Source organism: Sus scrofa, chromosome 1, assembly GCF_054392235.1.
Source record: "Sus scrofa isolate SSC_HxYL_T2T_F1_AM1 chromosome 1, Sscrofa_HxYL_maternal_Yorkshire_Landrace_v2.0, whole genome shotgun sequence".
Taxonomy (NCBI): domain Eukaryota; kingdom Metazoa; phylum Chordata; class Mammalia; order Artiodactyla; family Suidae; genus Sus; species Sus scrofa.
The window spans coordinates 282,882,756-282,901,198 of NC_139383.1; the positions used below are offsets into that span (position 1 = coordinate 282,882,756).

An 18,443-nucleotide genomic window follows, 5' to 3' on the forward strand; every position below is an offset into this window, starting at 1 on the left:
CTTCTCCCAGGGTTGCAAAGCTAGGAAAATGTTTTCCTGGGGATGCTAGTGGCAGAGCCAGGTGTATAATTGGGGGCCCAGTGCAAAATGGAAATGCAGGGGAGTTCCCTTGTGGCTCAACGGGTTAAGGATCCAGCACTGTCATTGCTGTGGCTCTAGTTACATCTGGGGTGTGGGTTCTATCCCCAGCCAGGAAACTGCCACATGTTGCGGGCACGACCAAAAAAAAAAAAAAAAAAAAGGGAAACTCAGGGCCCCTTCCTCAAAAAGTAGGAAAAAAAATGCTACTAATGGTACCTAGAATGTGTTTCCTTCCTTCCACAGGCTCTCAATTTGTCATGATGAAATTTTTATTTGCTTTCGAGTCACTCTAAGGAAAAACACGAATTTTTAAATGATCAGCATGAATTTTACCATTCATCTTTATATTGTACAATACCAGTTTTAAAAGCAAATATTAGAGCATTTAACTTGTGTAACCCAAATTCTTCAATTCTTATTTTGTGGCTTGTCCCAGAAGGTGTCTTGCACTGGCCAGAAAAGACAAACACAAACCAGACTCAGGGAGGCTATGGGAGAAGGGCGCCCTGGAGCTGGCCGGGGGAATACCGGGCACCCCTCTGCCCATGTGTGTGTCCACGGCATGTTCCGTCCATCCCTTGAACCTGACAGTTGCTTAGTTACCCCATCCACCGACCACCAGACAGATGTCCTGAGTCTTGGCCCAGGGCTGGGACCGGGGGAAGTTGGCTAGACTCCTCCCTTTCCCACGGGCCCCACCTCAACCTCCAGCAGAGGGGTGACCCCCCCCAGGATCTCAGTTCTCAGATGGTGGGTAGGTAAGGGGCTCCTAGACACAGCCTCTGGTTGGCTTCCAGGCAGGTGGTAGTGCAGCCAACCTCAGACAACGAGAGCTGCCACCACGCCCTGCGACACTACTGGGCACATACGCCAGACCCCAGCCGTCCCTGGGCCTGTTCCCAGGGTGGAAGGCAATAGCAGTCATGCAGAAGGGGAGGCCAAGCATGGCCAGGGGCCAGGGGTAGGGGGTGGGGGGCCGAGAACATGTCCCAGGGAGGCAGGGAGGTCACAGGAGGCAGGATGGCACGTCAATCGAAGTTCTAAGCCCTCAGAACAGACTCCATTGTCCTATCAGACCTCACTTCCAAAACACGAAGTCAAAATGACTGTTATGGATTTCAAGACTGCATAAACTTTAAGCCCCATCAAGACAGCAGGGCATTAAGCCCCAGGCATGGAGTCCTTTGAACGGGGGGCCCTGTGTGACTGCACTGGTCACGTGCCCACGAAGCTGGCCCTGGCTGGTGGCCATCACGCTCACGCCCCAACGAAAACCTAGGAAGAGGCCAAGGAGAGACAGGAAGTGCCAAGAGACAGCAAGCAAGCCCTGGTGACATCATGTGAGCCTCTGGGGCCAGCTGTGCCTGGAGCTAAAACACCGAGGACTTCCTAGTTCCTGAGCCAATGAAGCTCTCCTTTGCTTAAGCCGGCTTTGGTTGAGTTTCTGAGGCTTGAATAAAGTGGGCCCTGCAGAGCTGAGGATCCAGGCCTGGGCATCTGGATGCCTGGATTCCTTTCTTGGCCTAAAGAGTTTTGGAACTGTCCATCCAATCCAAGTGTCTGCAGGTCACTCGGAGTTCTGACAGCCCCTCCCCACATGGACCTGTTCTGTTCTCCGCCGCGTCTCTTCTTTTTTCTTTTTCTGCCACACCCGTGGCATGTGGAGGCTCCCAGGCTGGGGGTCGAATTGGAGCTGTAACCACCAGCCTACGCCACAGCCACAGCCACGCGGGATCGGAGCCACGTCTGCGACCCACACCACAGCTTACAGCAACGCTGGATCCTCAACCCACTGAGCGAGGCCAGGGATCGAACCTGTGACCCAGTCCTCATCATTTCCGCTGAGCCCCGATGGGGACTCCTCTCTGCCGGGTCCTTCATCCGTGTTAGACCTCTGGTTCTTTGTGCAAACGAAGGGAAGCTTTATTCCTCTGCCTTCCAGCGTTCCTCAGTTAATGTGGGTATCAAAGGAGACCCTCATGTCCCACCCTGGGGTGGGGGTGGTGTAGGTGGCCTGGAGGGTGGCTGGGAACCAGGGAAGGAACGTGAGAAAGGCATATTGGAGGGTTCAGGAAACATTAGGTGGAGTTCCCCTTGTGGGTCAGTGGGTTAAGAACCTGACATGGTGTCCATGAGGATGTGGGTTCGATCCCTGGTCTTGCTCAGTGGCTTAAGGATCCAGCATCGCCTTAGCTGTGGCATAGGTCGCAGATACGGCTCTGACCCAGTGTGGCTGTGGCTGTGGCTGTGGCTGGCTTGGGTGGGGACGGCAGGGTCAAGGGGAGGTGACCCAGGGGGTTGGGGTGGGGAAAGGGCTGATGGGGGGGGGTGCGGGCCAACAATCTCTTTCCCTGCTGTTTTCCCTTTAACCCACTTTCTGGAGGACAGATGGTTGGTTCATTCAGGCAGGCATCCATCCCTTCATTCATTCCATCACCAAGCCCGTGTCCTGAATGAAACTGTTCAACAAGCCCTGAGTAAATGTTGACTCTCAGGCAGAGCCAGGCCCTCAAGATACCCAGACATTTTCCTGCAGAAGAACCTCTTTTGCAAACACAAGTACCAATTTATGGAAAGACACGAAAAACTCCAACAAAGTTTATAGGGCATGTCCTCCGCCCTCCTTCCCCAGCCCCAGAGTGAAAAGATCTTGTGTGGGTCTCTCTGGAAGAAGGTGCTTCTTCTTATTTTGTAGGTCATCGATTTTGTTGAGTGGAGCGAGTTGGTAGAGGACCTTTCCTGCATTTGGCGGGGAAAAAGGTATTATCTGTGCCGAGCTGACCAGTGATGATATATCATAGCTCTAATTATTAGGCACCCACTGTATGCCAGGTGTGGTGCTGTAGGAGGCTCACTGCATAGGTGGGTACCCAAAAGCATCCTCCTTAGAGTTCCCCTTGTGGCTCAGTGGGTTAAGAACCCGAATAGTTATCATGAGGATGAAGGTTCAATCCCCGACCTCGCTCAGTGGGTTAAGGATCCAGCATTGCTGCTGTGGCGTAGGTCACAGATGCAGCTCAGATCTGGCATTGCTGTGGCTGTTCTGAAAACCTGCAGCGTAGGTCTAATTCATCGACCCTGAGCCTGGGAACTTTTATATGCTGCAGGGGTAGCCCCTCCAAAAAAAAGAAAAAGAAAAAAAAGCATCCTCCTTTTGCAGATAAGGGTTTGGAGACTTGGAAAGGGGAAGCGAAGAGATTATTGTCACCTAGAAAGTGGCAGAGGAGTTCCCGCTGTGGCTCAGTGCGTCAAGAACCCAACTAGTATCCATGAGGATTCGGGTTCGATCCCTGGCCTCACTAAGAGGGTTAAGGATCCGGTGTTGCTGCAAGCTGCAATGGACCCTACATTGCTGTGGCATAGGTTGGCAGCTGCAACTCTGATTCAACCCCTAGCCCGGGAACTTCTGATCATCTGAGGCTGGTGTCTAGTCACAGTAAGAAAATTGCAGGTGGCAATTCAGACGTCACATCTACCTGAGCGCAGGCTCACCTGCCTGTGTCACACTCATTCAAGAAATGGGTTCATTGGGAGTTCCCGTCATGGCACAGTGGTTAACGAATCCGACTAGGAACCATGAGGTTGCGGGTTCGGTCCCTGCCCTTGCTCAGTGGGTTAACGATCCGGCGTTGCCATGAGCTGTGGTGTAGGTCGCAGATGCGCCTCGGATCCCGCGTTGCTGTGGCTCTGGTGTAGGCCGGTGGCTACAGCTCCGATTGGACCCCTAGCCTGGGAACCTCCATATGCCGCGGGAGCGGCCCAAGAAATAGCAACAACAACAAAAAGACAAAAAGACCGAAAAAAAAAAAAAAAAAAAGAAAAAAAGAAATGGGTTCATTCATCCATTCATTTAAATATATTGAGGACCTATGTATGTCAGACGCCAGTGACACAGTGTGAACAAGACATGCTCCTGGCCTTATGGAGCTTACATTCTAGTGGAGAGATCCACAGCTCACGGCAATGCCGGATCCTTAACCCACTGAGCGAGGCCAGGGATCGGACCCTCAACCTCATGGTTCCTAGTTGGATTCGTTAACCACTGTGCCACAATGGGAACTCCAGCAAGCGGCACGACTTTAAACGTGGTGCTCAAGAAGGCCCGATGTTTGAGCTGACATCTTAAATGGGTCAGTTGTATTAGTATAAAATAAGCTCTGCTGCAGGAACAAATTAATGCCCGAATCTCAGCAATTTAACACAACAAAGATTTAATTTCTTTTTTCCCGCATTTTGAGTATGACTTGATTTTTTGATAGGTATCTCTGTTTAATGCCCCCCCCTTTTTTTAAAAAAAGCAAAGAATGGTTGATTTACTATGTCGTGACAATTTCTGCTGTACACCAGAGTGACCTGGTCAAATATATACATTCACATTCTCTTTCTTACATTGTCTTCCGTCATGGGTCTATCCCAAGTGATCAGAAATACAGCAGGACCTCATTGCATATCCATTCTAAATGTAATAGTTTGTATCTATTACTCCCCAAACTCCCAGTCTACCCCACTCCCTTCCCCTCCCCCTTGGCAGCCACAAGTAAGATTAATTTTTTCTTTTTTTCTTTCTTGGCCACCCTACAGCCGATGCAGATCCCAGGCTAGGGATCAGATCTATGCCACGGCTGCGGCAATGCCAGATCTTTAACCCATGGTGCCGGGCCAGGGATTGAACCTGCATCCTAGCACTCCAGAGATGCTGCCGATGCCATTGCGACACAGCAGGAACTCTGAGATTAATTTCTTGAACATGCAAAGTCTGACTAAATCAGACAGCTCTTCCGGGATGCCTTCCCTCTCGGGGCGACTCAGAGATGCAGGACCCAGGTTATTCTGCAAAGGGAAATAACTCACAAGCCAAAGGCCAGAATTCCTCCCAGAAACCTGCCGAACTGCAAGGGGCCTGGGAGGGGCAGTGCTCCTGGGGGCCTGGGAAGGAGACAAAATCCCAAGATGGGGAGCCCTAGAAATCCCTACCGTATTAGCTGGACAAACAAAGGTGGATGAGCATTCCGGGTGGACAGAACAGCAAATGCGAAGGCTAAACACAGGAACTCACTGGCGGGTTGGAGCTGGAAGAAGCCTTGCAAGAGGCAGAGGGCAAGGGGAGAGTGGCAGGAGAGGGGAGCAGAAGGGAAGTCAGGGAGAGGAGGATTCAGTTACCACCCGTGAAAGGACTTGAGAAGTGCCCAGCACACAGTAAGCGCGGGAGAAATGGTAGGGATTGTTGGTGTTATAGGAACTTTCTTTCTTCCCTCGGGTCAGTGGGGGGAGGGTGCCTGAGGGGGATGGAGGGCGGGGCTAAACCAGTATAACCACAGTCTGGGGCAGCTGCCCCAACCGGTTTCCCTGGTGATACCAGACAGGCTGAGGCTCCAGGCCAATCCGGCATATGGAGGTTCCCAGGCTAGGGGTCGAATCAGAGCTGTAGCCACCAGCCTACACCAGAGCCACAGCAACGCGGGATCCGAGCCGCATCTGTGACCTACACCACAGCTCACAGCAACGCCGGATCGTTAACCCACTGAGCAAGGGCAGGGATCGAACCCGCAACCTCATGGTTCCTAGTCGGATTCATTAACCACTGCGCCACGATGGGAACTCCCTGTCCTTCTTTCTAATTGATGGAGCCCCATGGACAGGCCCATCCAAAGGACCCTTGGCAAAGAGATCTGTCCTAGGGCTCTGTCCTAGGCCTGCACATGGGTTCCTTGTGCCACACTCCCTTCCTGGTAGTTGTTAATATCAGTTGAGTGAGTGTGGACCTGCACACAGAGGCCAAGCATCAGAGGGCTTCCTGGGGCCACCTCCCCTTCAGGCATCTGTCCAAAGCTGGGACTTGTGGTTCCCAGCTCAACCCCCAGAGTTACACAGACCTGACCCAATAACAAACTGGGCTTGGCCACTTTCTTTCTTTATTTAAATTTTTAAATAAAGTGGCGGGAGGCAGATTTGTCCCTGGATCCAACTGTACCTGAAGCCAGCTGCACCCCTGCCCACTCTACAGTTCAGTGCCATGAGCCAAGAAATCCCACCTTTTGCCCAAGCTGGTTCTAGTCAGTCCCTGCCCCGGGTGGGGTGGGACACAGACACCACTGTCCCAGGTGTCTTTCCATCCCTTGACCCAGAGCATGAAGCGTTGGGGGGGTGTGCTCCCAGTTTGCTAGTCTGGGTTCCGCCAGCACTTACCAATGGTACTATTTAGATAGCGTCAGGGTCATCTGCCAGCCCGTATTGTAGTATGTTATGAATTTTTCTCCACTAGACTGTGAACTCCAACCGTACGACCCGCCGCTTCTTCGTCACATGACTTCGGGCGAGCTTTCTTGTTTCTAAAACAGGGATGCTAATAGTATAGAGCTCTGAGAGGAAAATTAAGTGGGTGAATACATACAGAGGGATTTGGGGTCCTTTTATTTGCTGTTCTTTTTTGCAGTGCTCAGCTCACGGCTTTGCACGGGCTAGGCACCAAGTAGGCACCCTGCAAATGTGTGTCTGTGCATGGAGCTGCAGAAAGACATGCCCTGCACCAGCGGAAGCCCATGAACACACACACACACACACACACACGCACACACACACATCCCATAGACGCACTCAGACCTCAGTGTTCTAGACAGTGGCCCTCCGGGGAGTCCAGGGCATCCCCAGGCCCTGGCCTCTCTCGAAGGCAGCCTGCAGCTCTGTGAGGCTCTTGGCTGTCATTCCAGCATCTCTGTGTTGCTGGGAAGGCAGCTTGGGGCCTGGCTCAGCCCTACACCACGTATCAAGGGCAGCGGGACCTGCGGTGTTCTAGGAGCCTGAGGGAAGTGTGTGTGTGTGTGTGTGTGTGTGTGTGTGTGTGTCTGTGCTGGTTAACCTGAAGGGACCAGGGGCTTGCTGGAGCTCTCGCTTCCAGAATGCTGTTCTCTGAAAGCTCTGCCTCATCACTTCCAAGTCCCTCAGTCTCTTCCCATCTCCCTACCTCCTCAAGGAGCCCCTCACCCTAAGTCCTGCCTAGGGGCTCTTGTGGGGGTCTGGCTTAGCCTTTTTTCTGGAAAGAGCTGGGGCTTATCTGAAACTCAACAGGACCCCAATGCAGGGCTCTCCTCTCCTCTGCCAGGTTGTCTGTGTGTCAAGAGACCTCAGGCACGTTGGGATCTCGTGAAACCATGGGATGGGGACGGAGGGCCCTGGGACACAGGACCTGGGTCTGTGGGCTCCCGGTATGCCTGCGGACAGGCCCCTCCCCCTTTTCCCAAGATCCTCATAGCCCCCCACCTCCCCAGCCTTTCAGTCTCTCCGGCTGTTCCCTGTTCCGGGAGGGCACGCTTTGCTCTGCCATTCTCCAGGGAAGGGGGCGTGGCATTGAGTGGAGTGAGGATGCTACTTGCAGCGTCTTGTGTTGGGGACAGTGTGTTTGGCCCGGTGTGGTCCTCATTGTGGTGTGCACTCTAACGTCAGGACCGTGCTTGTGTCACTATTTTGTGGGGAACATCTCAGAGGTAGATGGCCAGGGGATTGTGTTTTGGGTCGCTGTGCATTCTGCTCAGGGCATTAACCCTTTGTGTGGCTGCCCGAGGTCCCTGGGTCCTGAAAAGATAGTTGGGCAGAGGGCACCTCTCTTCTGGGTGCTCCCAGAGCCCTCCAACCCCACCCCACGGTTTCCCTAGATCCCAACGTGCCTGAGGTCTCTTGGTGCAGCCGAAGCTCGGAAAACCTGGCAGAAGAGAGGAGAACCCTGGACCGGGGTCCTGTTGGGCTCAGAGCTCTAATTTCGCAGGCCACCACCCACCCTTCTTTGCCATAGGGACGGGTGGGAGTTCCCAAGCCGCTTGCCTGGTCCCTTCCCTTGCCCAGGTCCTCGCTCCCAACAAAGGCGGCGGACCACGTGCCCCATCCTCGACGCGGGTCTGCAGTGGGGATGCACGCAGCCCCCGGGCTCCCGCTCCAGCCAGGGCTGGATCCCGACGCTGCGCTGCGCCCCAGGTGGGCTCTAAGCCGCCCCCAGCAGCCCCACCGCCCCCGGCTGCGCCTCGCCCACTCCCAGCCGCAGCCGCTGCAGCGCCCTCCAAGCGGCGCTAGGGGGAGCTCTGGCAACTGGCTTGGAGGATTGAATCTAAACCACGCATCAAATTGCTCTTCCTTGGACTTGGACGGGGGGCGCCGGGGGGATGGGGACGGTGGGGCGGGGGCGACACAGCGTTCCCCCACCTCAGAGCTCCAGACTCTTCCCCGGGGAGGCCGAGAAAACATCCCTAGGAGGTGAAGGTGCCTTTCCCCCCGGTAACACGCCTCCACAGCCTCCCATTTCCTCCACCCCCATCGCGGCCCTTCGCGGCCCCCGCGCCCTGGAGTGTCCCCTAAACCTTCGCGTCGCGCGACACCAGGACCCACAGCCCAGCAGGCTCCTGGGACTGGCTCGCGTCCGCCTCTTGGAGCCTGGGGTGAGGGCCTCTTGGCGGCAGCTCCTCCTCTCCCTGCGGGAGGCTTCGGGGGTGATGGGAGACGTGAATGGTCCTGCAGGGCGACTCGCGCAGCAAAGGGGAGCGCAGGGCGGAGAAAGAGCGAGAGAGCTTTGGGGAGACTACCAGAGAGACAGAGAGAGAGAGAGAGAGAGAGAGAGAGAGGGAGGGAGAGAGAGGGAGAGGGACAGACACTGTCAAATAGAAAGCAAGCTGCCACTTTTTTCTTTCTTTCTTTTTTTCCTTCAGTCTTTCTTTCCTAACCCCTCTCAAACTGGAACCGCCCCGCGCGCCCCCGGGCCGAAGGCGCGGCTCCAGATGTGAATTTGGTTGCAGTGGGGAGAACGCGAGCTTCCTCGGGGCCTTGGCACATTCTCCCACTCTGAGGTCATTCCGTAGGTGGTCAGAGGGGAGAGCGCGCCTGGAGCCTTCCTGCCTCCGTCCACTGGGGAGGGAAGAGAGGCGGGAGGGAGGGGAGAGGAAGAGGGGAGGGGCGCGAGGAGGGAGGGAGACGCCGCCAGCACACCACCAAGTGGCACCGAGCAGTGATAACAAACTCAACTTAAAAAAAAAAAAAAAAAAAGGAAAAGGAAAAAACTTCCCCAAGTTGCAGCCCGAGACGTGCGGACGTGCGGGCGGAGGCGCGGGGCGGGGAGTGTGGGTGGCCCAGAAGCCCCCCGGCTGCTCTGCTCAGCCGAGGAGAGCTCAGACTTGAGGCGGACCAGGCCTAGCGCCCCTGGCTGGGCAGGAAATGTGCTGGAGGCTGGCTCGGCTTCCTGCTGGAGACCTCGGGGGCGGCTGGTTCCCTTGGGGGCGGGGGGGGGGGGGGGCAGGCCCCTCTGGGGAGAGAGGGCCCCGGGGAGCGCGCAGCATCAGCTTCATCCCCATCAACCGGCACCTCCCCCCCGCCCGCATCCCGCTCCCAGCCTCAGCCCTGCGGGCGTGGGCAGATCCTACCCTCCAAAGTCCTGGAGAGCTGGGGTTTGCAAGAGGGTAGGGGTCTCTCCCCACCTCCCTCCACTTCCGGGCCGACCTGAAGACAAGGCACCACCATCCTCCATAATCGACTTTTTATTAAGATTATAAATTTAAACAAATAATCTGAACAGTTTTACCCGGTGATATACAATTCAATATGCACAAAAATACGAATGAGGGAGAAGGGCCAAGAAAGGAAGGATTGGCAACTTGTTTTGGAGTCCACATGGTGCTGATGGCAGAGAACCAGAGGGGTTGCAGAAGAACCCCACCTTTCTACAACAAAAGGCTTTAAATTAAACAAAATCTATCCAGCTGACGACACAGGACTGGGTTCTCAACAGGCTCGAACAATGCTGGTTTCATGAAACGCAACCGAAGGCTGAACCAGGACAGAGCAACTTAGAAGCACACACACAAACACTACATCAGACCAGGAACTTAGTGAAAAGTCTCCAACACAGTCGGCGGTCCCAGCCCCTCCCTCCCTCGGGGCCGCCGGGGATCCAGGTGAAGAAATCGACTTCCTTTTTTGTTTAGTGAGGACCGCAGTGCTGGGCATGATGGGAAATGTAGTCGGCCGTGCCCGCCCCCCACCCCTTCCCCAAACAGTGTCCGATCGTGTCGGGGTGTCCGGCGCCACCCCCGAGTCTGGAAGGAGGGTGGAGGAGGGGAGGAGAACAGAACCAGAGGGGCGGAGAGAGGAGGGGTTCAAGACACCCGCCCCAGGAAGAAAAGAAAAAAAAAAAAAAAAAGTTGAAGTGTTTTCATTTCTGCCTTCTCATTTTGAGAACTTTGGAGGCCGCCCCCAGAGAGGAAATGTGACCCAAACGTCCCTTTCGGAGATAGAATTTGCCTTTGTTTTTGCTCAGGATTTCACAAGACTCATTCCTCACCCCTCGGAGGGACTCGGGAAAAACAGAGCGCCGGGCTTCCTGGGTCTGACAACTGATTGGAATCGGCGTCCCGGGCCCCGCGCCCTCCTGCGCTGCGCCCCCGGCGCGCCCTGGCGGTCCGGGCGCCCTGCCTCGCCCCCGACTGCCCGGCACCTCCTCCGGGCAGCAGCCCTTCCTCACGTGGCTGGCTCCTCGCTAAACACCACTGCAATCACTACAATAAAAAGAAGAAAAGAGTAGGAGAAACACAAAGCATACTTAAATAGGCGCTTTTTCTCTCTGCAAAAATAAAGTCCAAGATCTTAGATTTCTTTTTTTTTATTTTACAATTTATAAAACATCAGCCGTTTCCTTCTGCTTGCCCCCAGCTCAGCCCCGAGTGGCCGGGCGCCTGTTCGTTCCCTCCTCTCGCCCCTTGGCCGAGTCTTTGTCTGGCCCCAGCCCCGCGGGTCCCCGGGTCCCCGTGCCCTCGGGGGTCCCTAGAAGGCGACAATGGCTCGAGTCCAGGCGCCGAGGCTGGCGAGCGCCTGCTTGGCGCACAGCTGCCCGTTGAGCGGCGGCGGCTGCTCGGAGGAGTCCGGCTGTCGGCTCACCAGCCCCGAGAAGCCCGAGCCAAAGATGGAGATCAAGTTTGAGATGTTGGACGCGTCCGGGGACGAGTCCGGGCAGAAGTCCTCGAAGCGGGCGCGCTTGCAGGGGGCAAACGTGGCGCCCCCGGGGGGCTCGGCCCCCAGGTCGCCTGCATCGTCGTCGTCGTCCTCCTCCTCCTCCTGGCCAGGGTAATACTTGCGCTTGCAGCCGGCAGCGGACGCCAGGCCAGGTCCCGGGGCGCCCTGGCCACAGCAGGGGCAGTGGGCGGAGGCGCAGCAGTCCTGGTGCAAGTAACCGTTCTCCACCGTGGTCACCACGTGAGTGTCCAGGTCCAGCACAGTGGTCTGGCTGCTGCAGTGCACGCCGAAGTCCGAGGGGGCCGGGTACGCGCCCCGGTAGAAGCCGGGGGAGGAGGCGGGGGCCGGGGAGGCGGGCGGGGAGGCGGCGGCAGCGGCCTGAGGGGCGGCCCCTGGGGGCGCGGAGGGCGCGGAGCAGGCTGCCGAGGCGCGAGGGTCCCGCGGGCAGAGCGCGGCGGGCGCGGGCGGCGGCAGCGGCGCAGGACCCGGCTGCAGCGGCTCCAAGGGCTGCCCGCGGTGGGGCGCGCCGTGCGGCGGCTGGAGCGCGGCGCACCCGGGCAGCTCCGAGAGCGCCCCCGCGCCGCCCGCGGGCGCCCCGGCCGCCGCCGCGCAGCCCCTGGGCGCCGGGTGCTGGTGCTGGTGCAGCTGCTGCTGGAGGTGCAGCTGGTGGAGCTGGTGGAGCTGGTGCAGCTGATGCCGGGCGGCCGGTTCGCGCGCCTCCGCGTCCCCGCCGCCGCCAAGTTGGAGCGGGCCGAAGTCGGCCGCGCTGGCCGGCATGCCCGGCGCCGCGTACGCGAGGTGCTGGTGCTGGTGGTGGGGCGGCTGCTGCTGTTGCTGCTGTTGCTGCTGCTGGCGCCGGTAGAGCTCGGCGTAGCGCTCGCTCAGGTAGAGCTGGCGCGCGTTGCGGAGCACGTAGGACACCAGGAGGTTCTTGTGCAGCTTGATGCCGCCGCGCTGGGTCCGGGAGCTGTGGATCTTGCGCAGGGAGATGCTGATCAGGCTCTGGGCGTCCAGGGCGCACTCCATGCTCCCGCGGAGACGGCGGCGGCAGAGCAGCCGCGGCCGCTGCTGCTGCTAATGCTGCTGCTGTTTCGGCCTCCAGCCGGCCTCCGGGACGCGCCGGGCACGGGAAACGGAGCCCGGGTCAGCGGGTCGGCTGCGCTCTGAGAGGAGCCGCCACCATGCGCTGCGCGCCACCCGCAGGTTCGTGCTCCCCAGACGGCGCCAAAGCAATGAGCCTCGGCCGGCCCCGGCCCCAGCTATTTAGCTGGGCGTCCGGGCCCCGCCCCACACCTGGTGAACCAATAACAGTGCCCAGAACCTCCCGAGTGACAGACGCTGCCCGCCCCGGGGCCACTCGGCTGGCCAATCAGACCAAGGCGGTTCCTTTGTGCTATTCAAATACCGAACGGACCCCGGGCCTCCAACGCCGTCGCTGCCTCGAATGTTCTCCTGGGGCCGCCGCGCAGCGCGGGACTCGGAGCCGCTGGGGCCGCTGTCTGCGACGTGGGTCGCCTCGCACCCGCCACGTTGGAACCCGCAGCCGCCCTCGGCCTAGTTCCTGGGAGCCGGGGGTCGGCTCACCTGCGTGCTGCGGCGACGACTCCTCCCCCTTCCGCACGGCTGGGCCTCACCTGCGGCAGGTGCGCACGGCTCCCACTCCCGGCCACGCGGCACCTCCTATCTCACCTGCTGCCCCTGAGTGACCCGTGGGACCCAAGGCCTTTGCAAGAGACTAGTGGGGCTGCCGGCTTGACCTTTGAGGACCCTCTGGGGGGAAAGAGATTTCAAGGTACCCAAAGCCGCGGAGAATGTTGGGCCTGATGCCTTGACTTTTTGACGGAGAAGCCCCAGGGAATACTTGGGGAACGGCCTCCCACACCCTTTGTCTGATGGGAGAAGCCAAAACCTGGTAAATTTTGGTCTCCGCTGGTGGAGGAGTCTTGAGAGTCTTGGGCCTCAAACAGCTGAGGTCTAAACGAGTTCTGAGAGCCGGCATCCGCTGTCCTAATCACCAGTTCTGTAACCTTTCCTTTCCTCTCTAACCAATAAGAATGACAATAGGGACTATTATGTGCCTAGAATGGGCAGGCCCCTGCCACAAACGCCCTGAATCCTTTCTGGGGACTGCTTGCAGAGCAGGGACAGTCTCAGAGCAGTGGGGTTGACTCGTGGGAAATCACACAGCTCCTAAAGGGCGGAGCTCAGATTCGGGCCAGGACTGTGAACTCCAGACAGGAGGCTGATACCATGGGCTGAGAAACTCACCTGCTTATCTTTTGTTGACAATGTTTTGCCTTTTTTTTTTTTTTTTTGGCAGAGCTTGAGGCCTATGGAAGTTCCTGGGGCAGGGATCAAACCTGCACAACCACAGCGACCTGAGCTGCTGTAGTGACAATGCCAGGTCCTTAACCCACTGCACCACAAGGGAACTCCACAAGGGATGGGAGGAGGTCCCAGGAGCAAACTTCTTGTTGTTTCGCCCTCTCCTTGGGTCTGCTCTTCTCAGCATGCTCATCCCTTGGTGGCTGTGAAGGGACCCAGCCAGCCCATCCTGCACTCTCTGGCTCTCCCTTCAGTCTTAAGAATTCCCCAGGTTTCTCCGTTTCCTCAGCTTTTCAGCATCTACTCAGTGCCAGGCATCCAGGGTAAAAACAGATTTAAGGAGCACTTACCCCATTTTTTAGACAAAACTTGGGGCACTGAGAGCTGAAGGGACTTGCCTAAGGTCCCACAGCTCCAGATCCAGTGCTCTGGTCTTTCCAGGCCATCCATGACCAATCTCGAACCGGTCTGAGCTTCTGGGATCAGAAACACCTCTTCTGCTCCCCCCACCCCCCAACCCAGAGGAGCCAGGATTGACATTTTAGAGAAACTGTGAGAAAGGGTGTCTTACTTCCATTCTATTGGTGATCTGATGATAGGAATCTGCAAGAGTGGAGGTTGTTTATGTGATAATACCTGTAAGAATAAAAATATACTGCTCCTAGCTTCCCTAGGGCCTGTCTTTTAAAATTTTTGGCTGTCATGTTTTTAATTAATTTATTTTTAGCCACACCAGAAGCGTGTGGAAGTTTCCGGGCCAGGCATCAAACCCGTGCCACAGGAGCAATCAGAGCCACAGCAGTGACGACAATACCAGATCCTTAACCTGCTGCACCACCAGGGAACTCCCTGAGAATTTTTTTTTTTAATGTCTGCACCTAAGGCATATGGAAGTTCCCATGCTAGGGGTCAAATTGCGGAGCCGCAGCTGCCAGCCTACGCCACAGCCACACCAGATCCAAGCTGAATCTGCGACCCCTACCATCGCAGCTTGTGGCAACGTCTGATCCTTAACTTGCTGAGCAAGGCCAGGAATCGAATCTGCATCCTCATGGATACTAGTTGGATTCTTAACCCCTGCACCACAGTGGGAACTCTGAGAATGTATTATTCCTGCTGATTTTGGACCTTCATTCTGTCCTTGCTCCGAATTGATTGGGGGGGAGGGACTAAGACTTTGAGTCTATGTGTCTTGCTCAAGGTCACTCAGCCAAGAGCTGGTGAAGGCAGGATTTGAACCTAAGTCTGTTTCTGGGACTGGAGCTCACTTGAGGTTCTCTGCAATCAGCACTTTCCTCTCCCCGCCATGGTCAGCCCTGTCTGCATGGCCCCACTCGTTGGGTCCTTCTCTCAGGGGCCTGTGCTCACTTGGTCTCCTTTCTTAAGATCTGAAAGGTAGACTGGGGAGGGGTCGAGGCGGGGGGGCCGCGCTCAGCAGTTGTCTAGCTTAATAAAAACCCTTGATCTTTTTTGGGGTGGCCTGGGGTGGGGGGGAGTTGCAGCTGTTGTAAGAAAACACTTGCTAAAGGAGGCAATGGAACAGCTGAGCTGCGTGGTGCCCTGAGAGCAGTGAAGGTTGCAGGCACACACAGTAGGAATTCACAAACATTTCTAGAATGGGCGGTCACACACAAGGCTTCTGTTCGGATGTTCGGTGGCTCAGAGCAGGTACTATAGGCTGTTCAGGGCGTCGAATGCATACATGTGTGTAAGAGTAGGCGTGTGCACGCGTGTGCAGGGGGGCAGGTCTGAGTGAGACAAGGCTTCTTGGGTGAAGGGCTGGCCTCATGGGTCTGGGCACTTGAGAAAGGCTGGCGCGCTCACCTTTCCCCCAGGAGCTGGGAGATTACATCTGGCCCTGAGTCACTGCTCCCTGGAGGAAGTTAATTAATGCCTAAATATTTACTGAGTGTCTGCGGGGACAGTGTGGAGCAGGGCACAGAACCTATCAGGACCTGGGCTCCTGTCAATTTCTAGGTGGTGTCAGCCTCACCTTGGAGTCGTGAACACCTTGAAGAGGCTACGCACGCTGGTGGCACCTTTTGGTCACCCAGCTCAGTGGTGGGAGGTATGCTAGGAAGGTTCCTGGTCTGCAGTGGGACTTGCCTGGTCGGCTTCCAGGGACTGGTTTGGGGAAGAGGATGCCGAGGCTAAAAGCTTCTTTGAGGGTCTTGTGTTGAGGGCATGGAGGGGGAGAGAAATTTCAAACTTATGTATTCATTCCTTTGTTTATTCACCCCAGAGATATGTCCAGAACCCTGCTCTGGAATCGCTGCAAATGGATCGGGGACAAGATGTGATCCTGCCCTCAGGAGGCCACGATTCAGAGGGAAGCAGACAGATAAGCAGACAGGATGATACCGAGCTGTAAGTCTGCCATCAGAAGCGTGAGGGGTAGGGGTAGGGGGGTGGGGGCGGGGTGGAGGAGGTTGGGGGAGGGGCCCCCAAAGCTGCCATGGAGACCAAGGAGGGGGAGGGGCCTTTTAGCACTGAGAAAGGCTCAAGGCCCACCACAGAGCCTGGTAGGCTGTAGGCACTGAATAAATACTTGCGGAAGAAATCGCTCGATCCGTGTAAGTATGCAGAAGACACGTTAGAATTGGAAGCACCCAAGGAGTTGGGCCGCCCTCCCCTCCAGGTTCCAGAAGGGTAAACTGAGGCCCAGAGAGGCGGAGGGATGTGTTGAGGGTGTCAGCCCGGAGCTGGGGCTGGAACCCAGCTGTCCCACTTCCCAGTCCGGTTTCTGGCTGCCCCAGCTCCATGTCTCTAGGGCTTGGAGTGGGGGTTGCTCTGTGGGGAGTGAGATTTGGGACTGCGGGCAGCGGCAGAGAAGGCATGGGTCACTGCTGAGTTCCCTCTGAGGTTGCAGGGCCAGTGATGCTTGGACTCGGGAGCCCCGTGTTGCACCCCAAGAGGGCTGTTCTGTGGCTGATGGGCACTGGGGCTCTTGGCGGGGATTCCAGAGCTGGGGAATCCCCTCTCCTTCCCTGAAGAACCAGCCTCCTGTCCCTTTCCCAGACACAGGTTAATGACCTGTCTGTGTTTGCCCAGCATGGTCCTGGGCAACGGGCTTGGTGCCCGGGAAGACATCACGGCCCTTAAGTGGAATGTGGAAGATTGACAGCGGCCTGGCTTTTTGGAGCTCGTGTTCTGTGCCAGGCACGAGGCCGAATGCTTCCCCGGGTGGTCTCCTTGAAGCCCCACACCAAACTTTGAGGCAGGCTTGGCCGTAATCTCCATTTATGGATGAAGCCACTGAGGGACAGAGAGCTTGGGTAGCTTGCCTGGGGTCACACAGCAGGGAAAGAGAAGTAACTCTGATCCCAGGGCCCTGGGGAAGTGGGGGCACCGCGAGCAGCAGAAGAGGAAGGGAGACCCCCGCTCTTACTTTTGGATTCGTTGGCCTTTTGAACGAATTCTGTGCTTATCGATGGAATATGCAGAGAGGACAGATGTGATCTCTCGTCTGGGGTCTCTGCCCAAGCACCTGGCACAGGCTGGGTGCCCATTTGCTTGTTCATTCATTCATTTATTCATCTATTCATTCCCTCCCTCAACGATCATGGACTAAATACTGGCCGAGGAGCAGGTGCTGTGCTAAGAACACCAGGCGGCTCTCACTGCCCAGAGCAGGGCTGAGGATCCTTTTCATCTCTTAGGCCCACTCTGATTGATTGGTAGTGTCTGTCCGGAGCCTTGGTTTGGAAGGCATTTGCCTTGTGCTACAGTTGATTGGTGATGTCTGCCAAGGGCTCAGCTGGGAGCCTTCATGGCAAAGCTGCCCGGTAGCTGCCCCTGAGATGAGGATGGAGTGTCTGTTCATGGCTTTGGGCATCTGGGCTGGTCCAGCAGACGGCGCGGGGACTGGGGGGTCAGGAGAAGTGGGCTCTAGCCCCAGACTGGCCTGTTATCCTCAGGCAATGCCCCTTGCCTCTCTTGGGCCTCAGTTTCCTCATTTGTCTTCTTCCTCCAGGAGGTACTTACTGTGAGCATCAGATGACAAAAAAGTGCTTTGAAGAGTTGAGAGGATTAGTATTAAAATGAAATGGAAAATGTCCCCCCTCCCTCTGTTTTCCTTTCTCAAAATCCTGCCAGAAGCTGAGTGTGCTGGGCAGGCCAGAGTTAATCCTGGGCTGGCTGTGCGTGCGTGCGTGCGTGCGTGCGTGCGTGTGTGTGTGTGTGTGTGTGTATGTGGGTGGGTGGGGGGCGGCTCAGCGGTTCCTGGCTCCGAGTTGTTTTTATAACTCACTTAGTACAGACCTTTGTCCCCTCAACGGCCTCAGCTGGGAGTTTCTAAGCAGTGAGAAGCTCCTTGAATCTTAGGAACAGAATCTTAGAATTTTTTTTTTACATTTGAGTGGTGGGAGCTGGTGTGCGTGCCACCTGCCTCCTCCACCTCCCCACTCAGTGAAAAAACTGTAGGCCATGGTGCCAGACACAGAACTACGTTTAACACGGATTTTTTTTTTTGGCTGTGCCTGTGGCATGCGGAAGTTCCTGGGCCAGGGATGGAACCCCAGCCACGGCAGTAACCTGAGCCATGGCAGTGACAACGCTGGATCCTCAACCCGCTGAGCCAGCAGGGAACTCCCAAATATGGGTTTTTTTTTTTCATGAACCCTCAAAACAATCTAGCAGGGTGGGCAGCACAATTATCCCCATTTTACAGATGGGGTAACGGAGGCCCAGAGAACGGAAGTTCTGGGGCCACACGTCTCCTGACCACTGCTGCCCTGTGGGTACCAGCCTCTGATTCAAGCAAGAGGAAGCTGGTCTCATCCATTCTTGATCGGCTGTGCCTTGTTCTTGCTCTTTTGTCCGTTCACCCATTTGCTCTGGTGTTCACGTCATCCTTTTGTTCTTTCACAACTATTAAGAGCCTACTATGTGCCGGGCTCTGCATCAGCTCCCAGACCCACACGGTCTCCACTCCTAAGGACTTTTCTTACATTCCAGACCAGATGGGAAACAAAGAAGACCTAAGTCAGTAGATAAACAAACAAGACTGCCGTGAGGGCGATAAAAGAAGTAAACGGGGCTTTGGGGTGGGGACT

At 56.4% G+C, this 18,443-nt stretch overlaps 1 protein-coding gene and 2 long non-coding RNA genes across 6 annotated transcripts in view; 1 reads left to right on the forward strand and 2 right to left on the reverse strand.

The window, feature by feature from the left end:
• Positions 1 to 2,626: 2,626 nt before the first annotated feature.
• LOC106509274 (uncharacterized) lies at positions 2,627 to 6,400 on the reverse strand. The gene is made up of 2 exons (XR_014828886.1): positions 6,268 to 6,400; positions 2,627 to 2,820 (listed from the first exon to the last, which is right to left on the reverse strand). It is a non-coding gene; the product is annotated as an uncharacterized LOC106509274 (long non-coding RNA).
• Positions 6,401 to 10,698: 4,298 nt separating this feature from the next.
• On the reverse strand, positions 10,699 to 12,303 carry IER5L (immediate early response 5 like). Its single transcript, XM_005674588.4, has one exon. The coding sequence runs from the start codon at positions 12,088 to 12,090 to the stop codon at positions 10,876 to 10,878; it is 1,215 nt and encodes a 404-aa protein (XP_005674645.3). The 5' UTR covers positions 12,091 to 12,303; the 3' UTR covers positions 10,699 to 10,875.
• A 182-nt stretch (positions 12,304 to 12,485) lies between these two features.
• The window catches only part of LOC110256380 (uncharacterized), a 31,543-nt gene continuing 25,585 nt past the window's right edge, over positions 12,486 to 18,443 (forward strand). For 2 of the 4 annotated variants that reach the window (XR_014828876.1, XR_014828868.1), the window contains exons 1-2: positions 12,486 to 12,707; positions 15,632 to 15,756. This is a non-coding gene — a long non-coding RNA (uncharacterized LOC110256380). Of the gene's footprint in view, positions 12,857 to 15,426; positions 15,458 to 15,631; positions 15,757 to 18,443 lie in introns of those variants that run through there. The other 2 variants (XR_014828869.1, XR_002337782.2) reach the window with 2 other exon arrangements.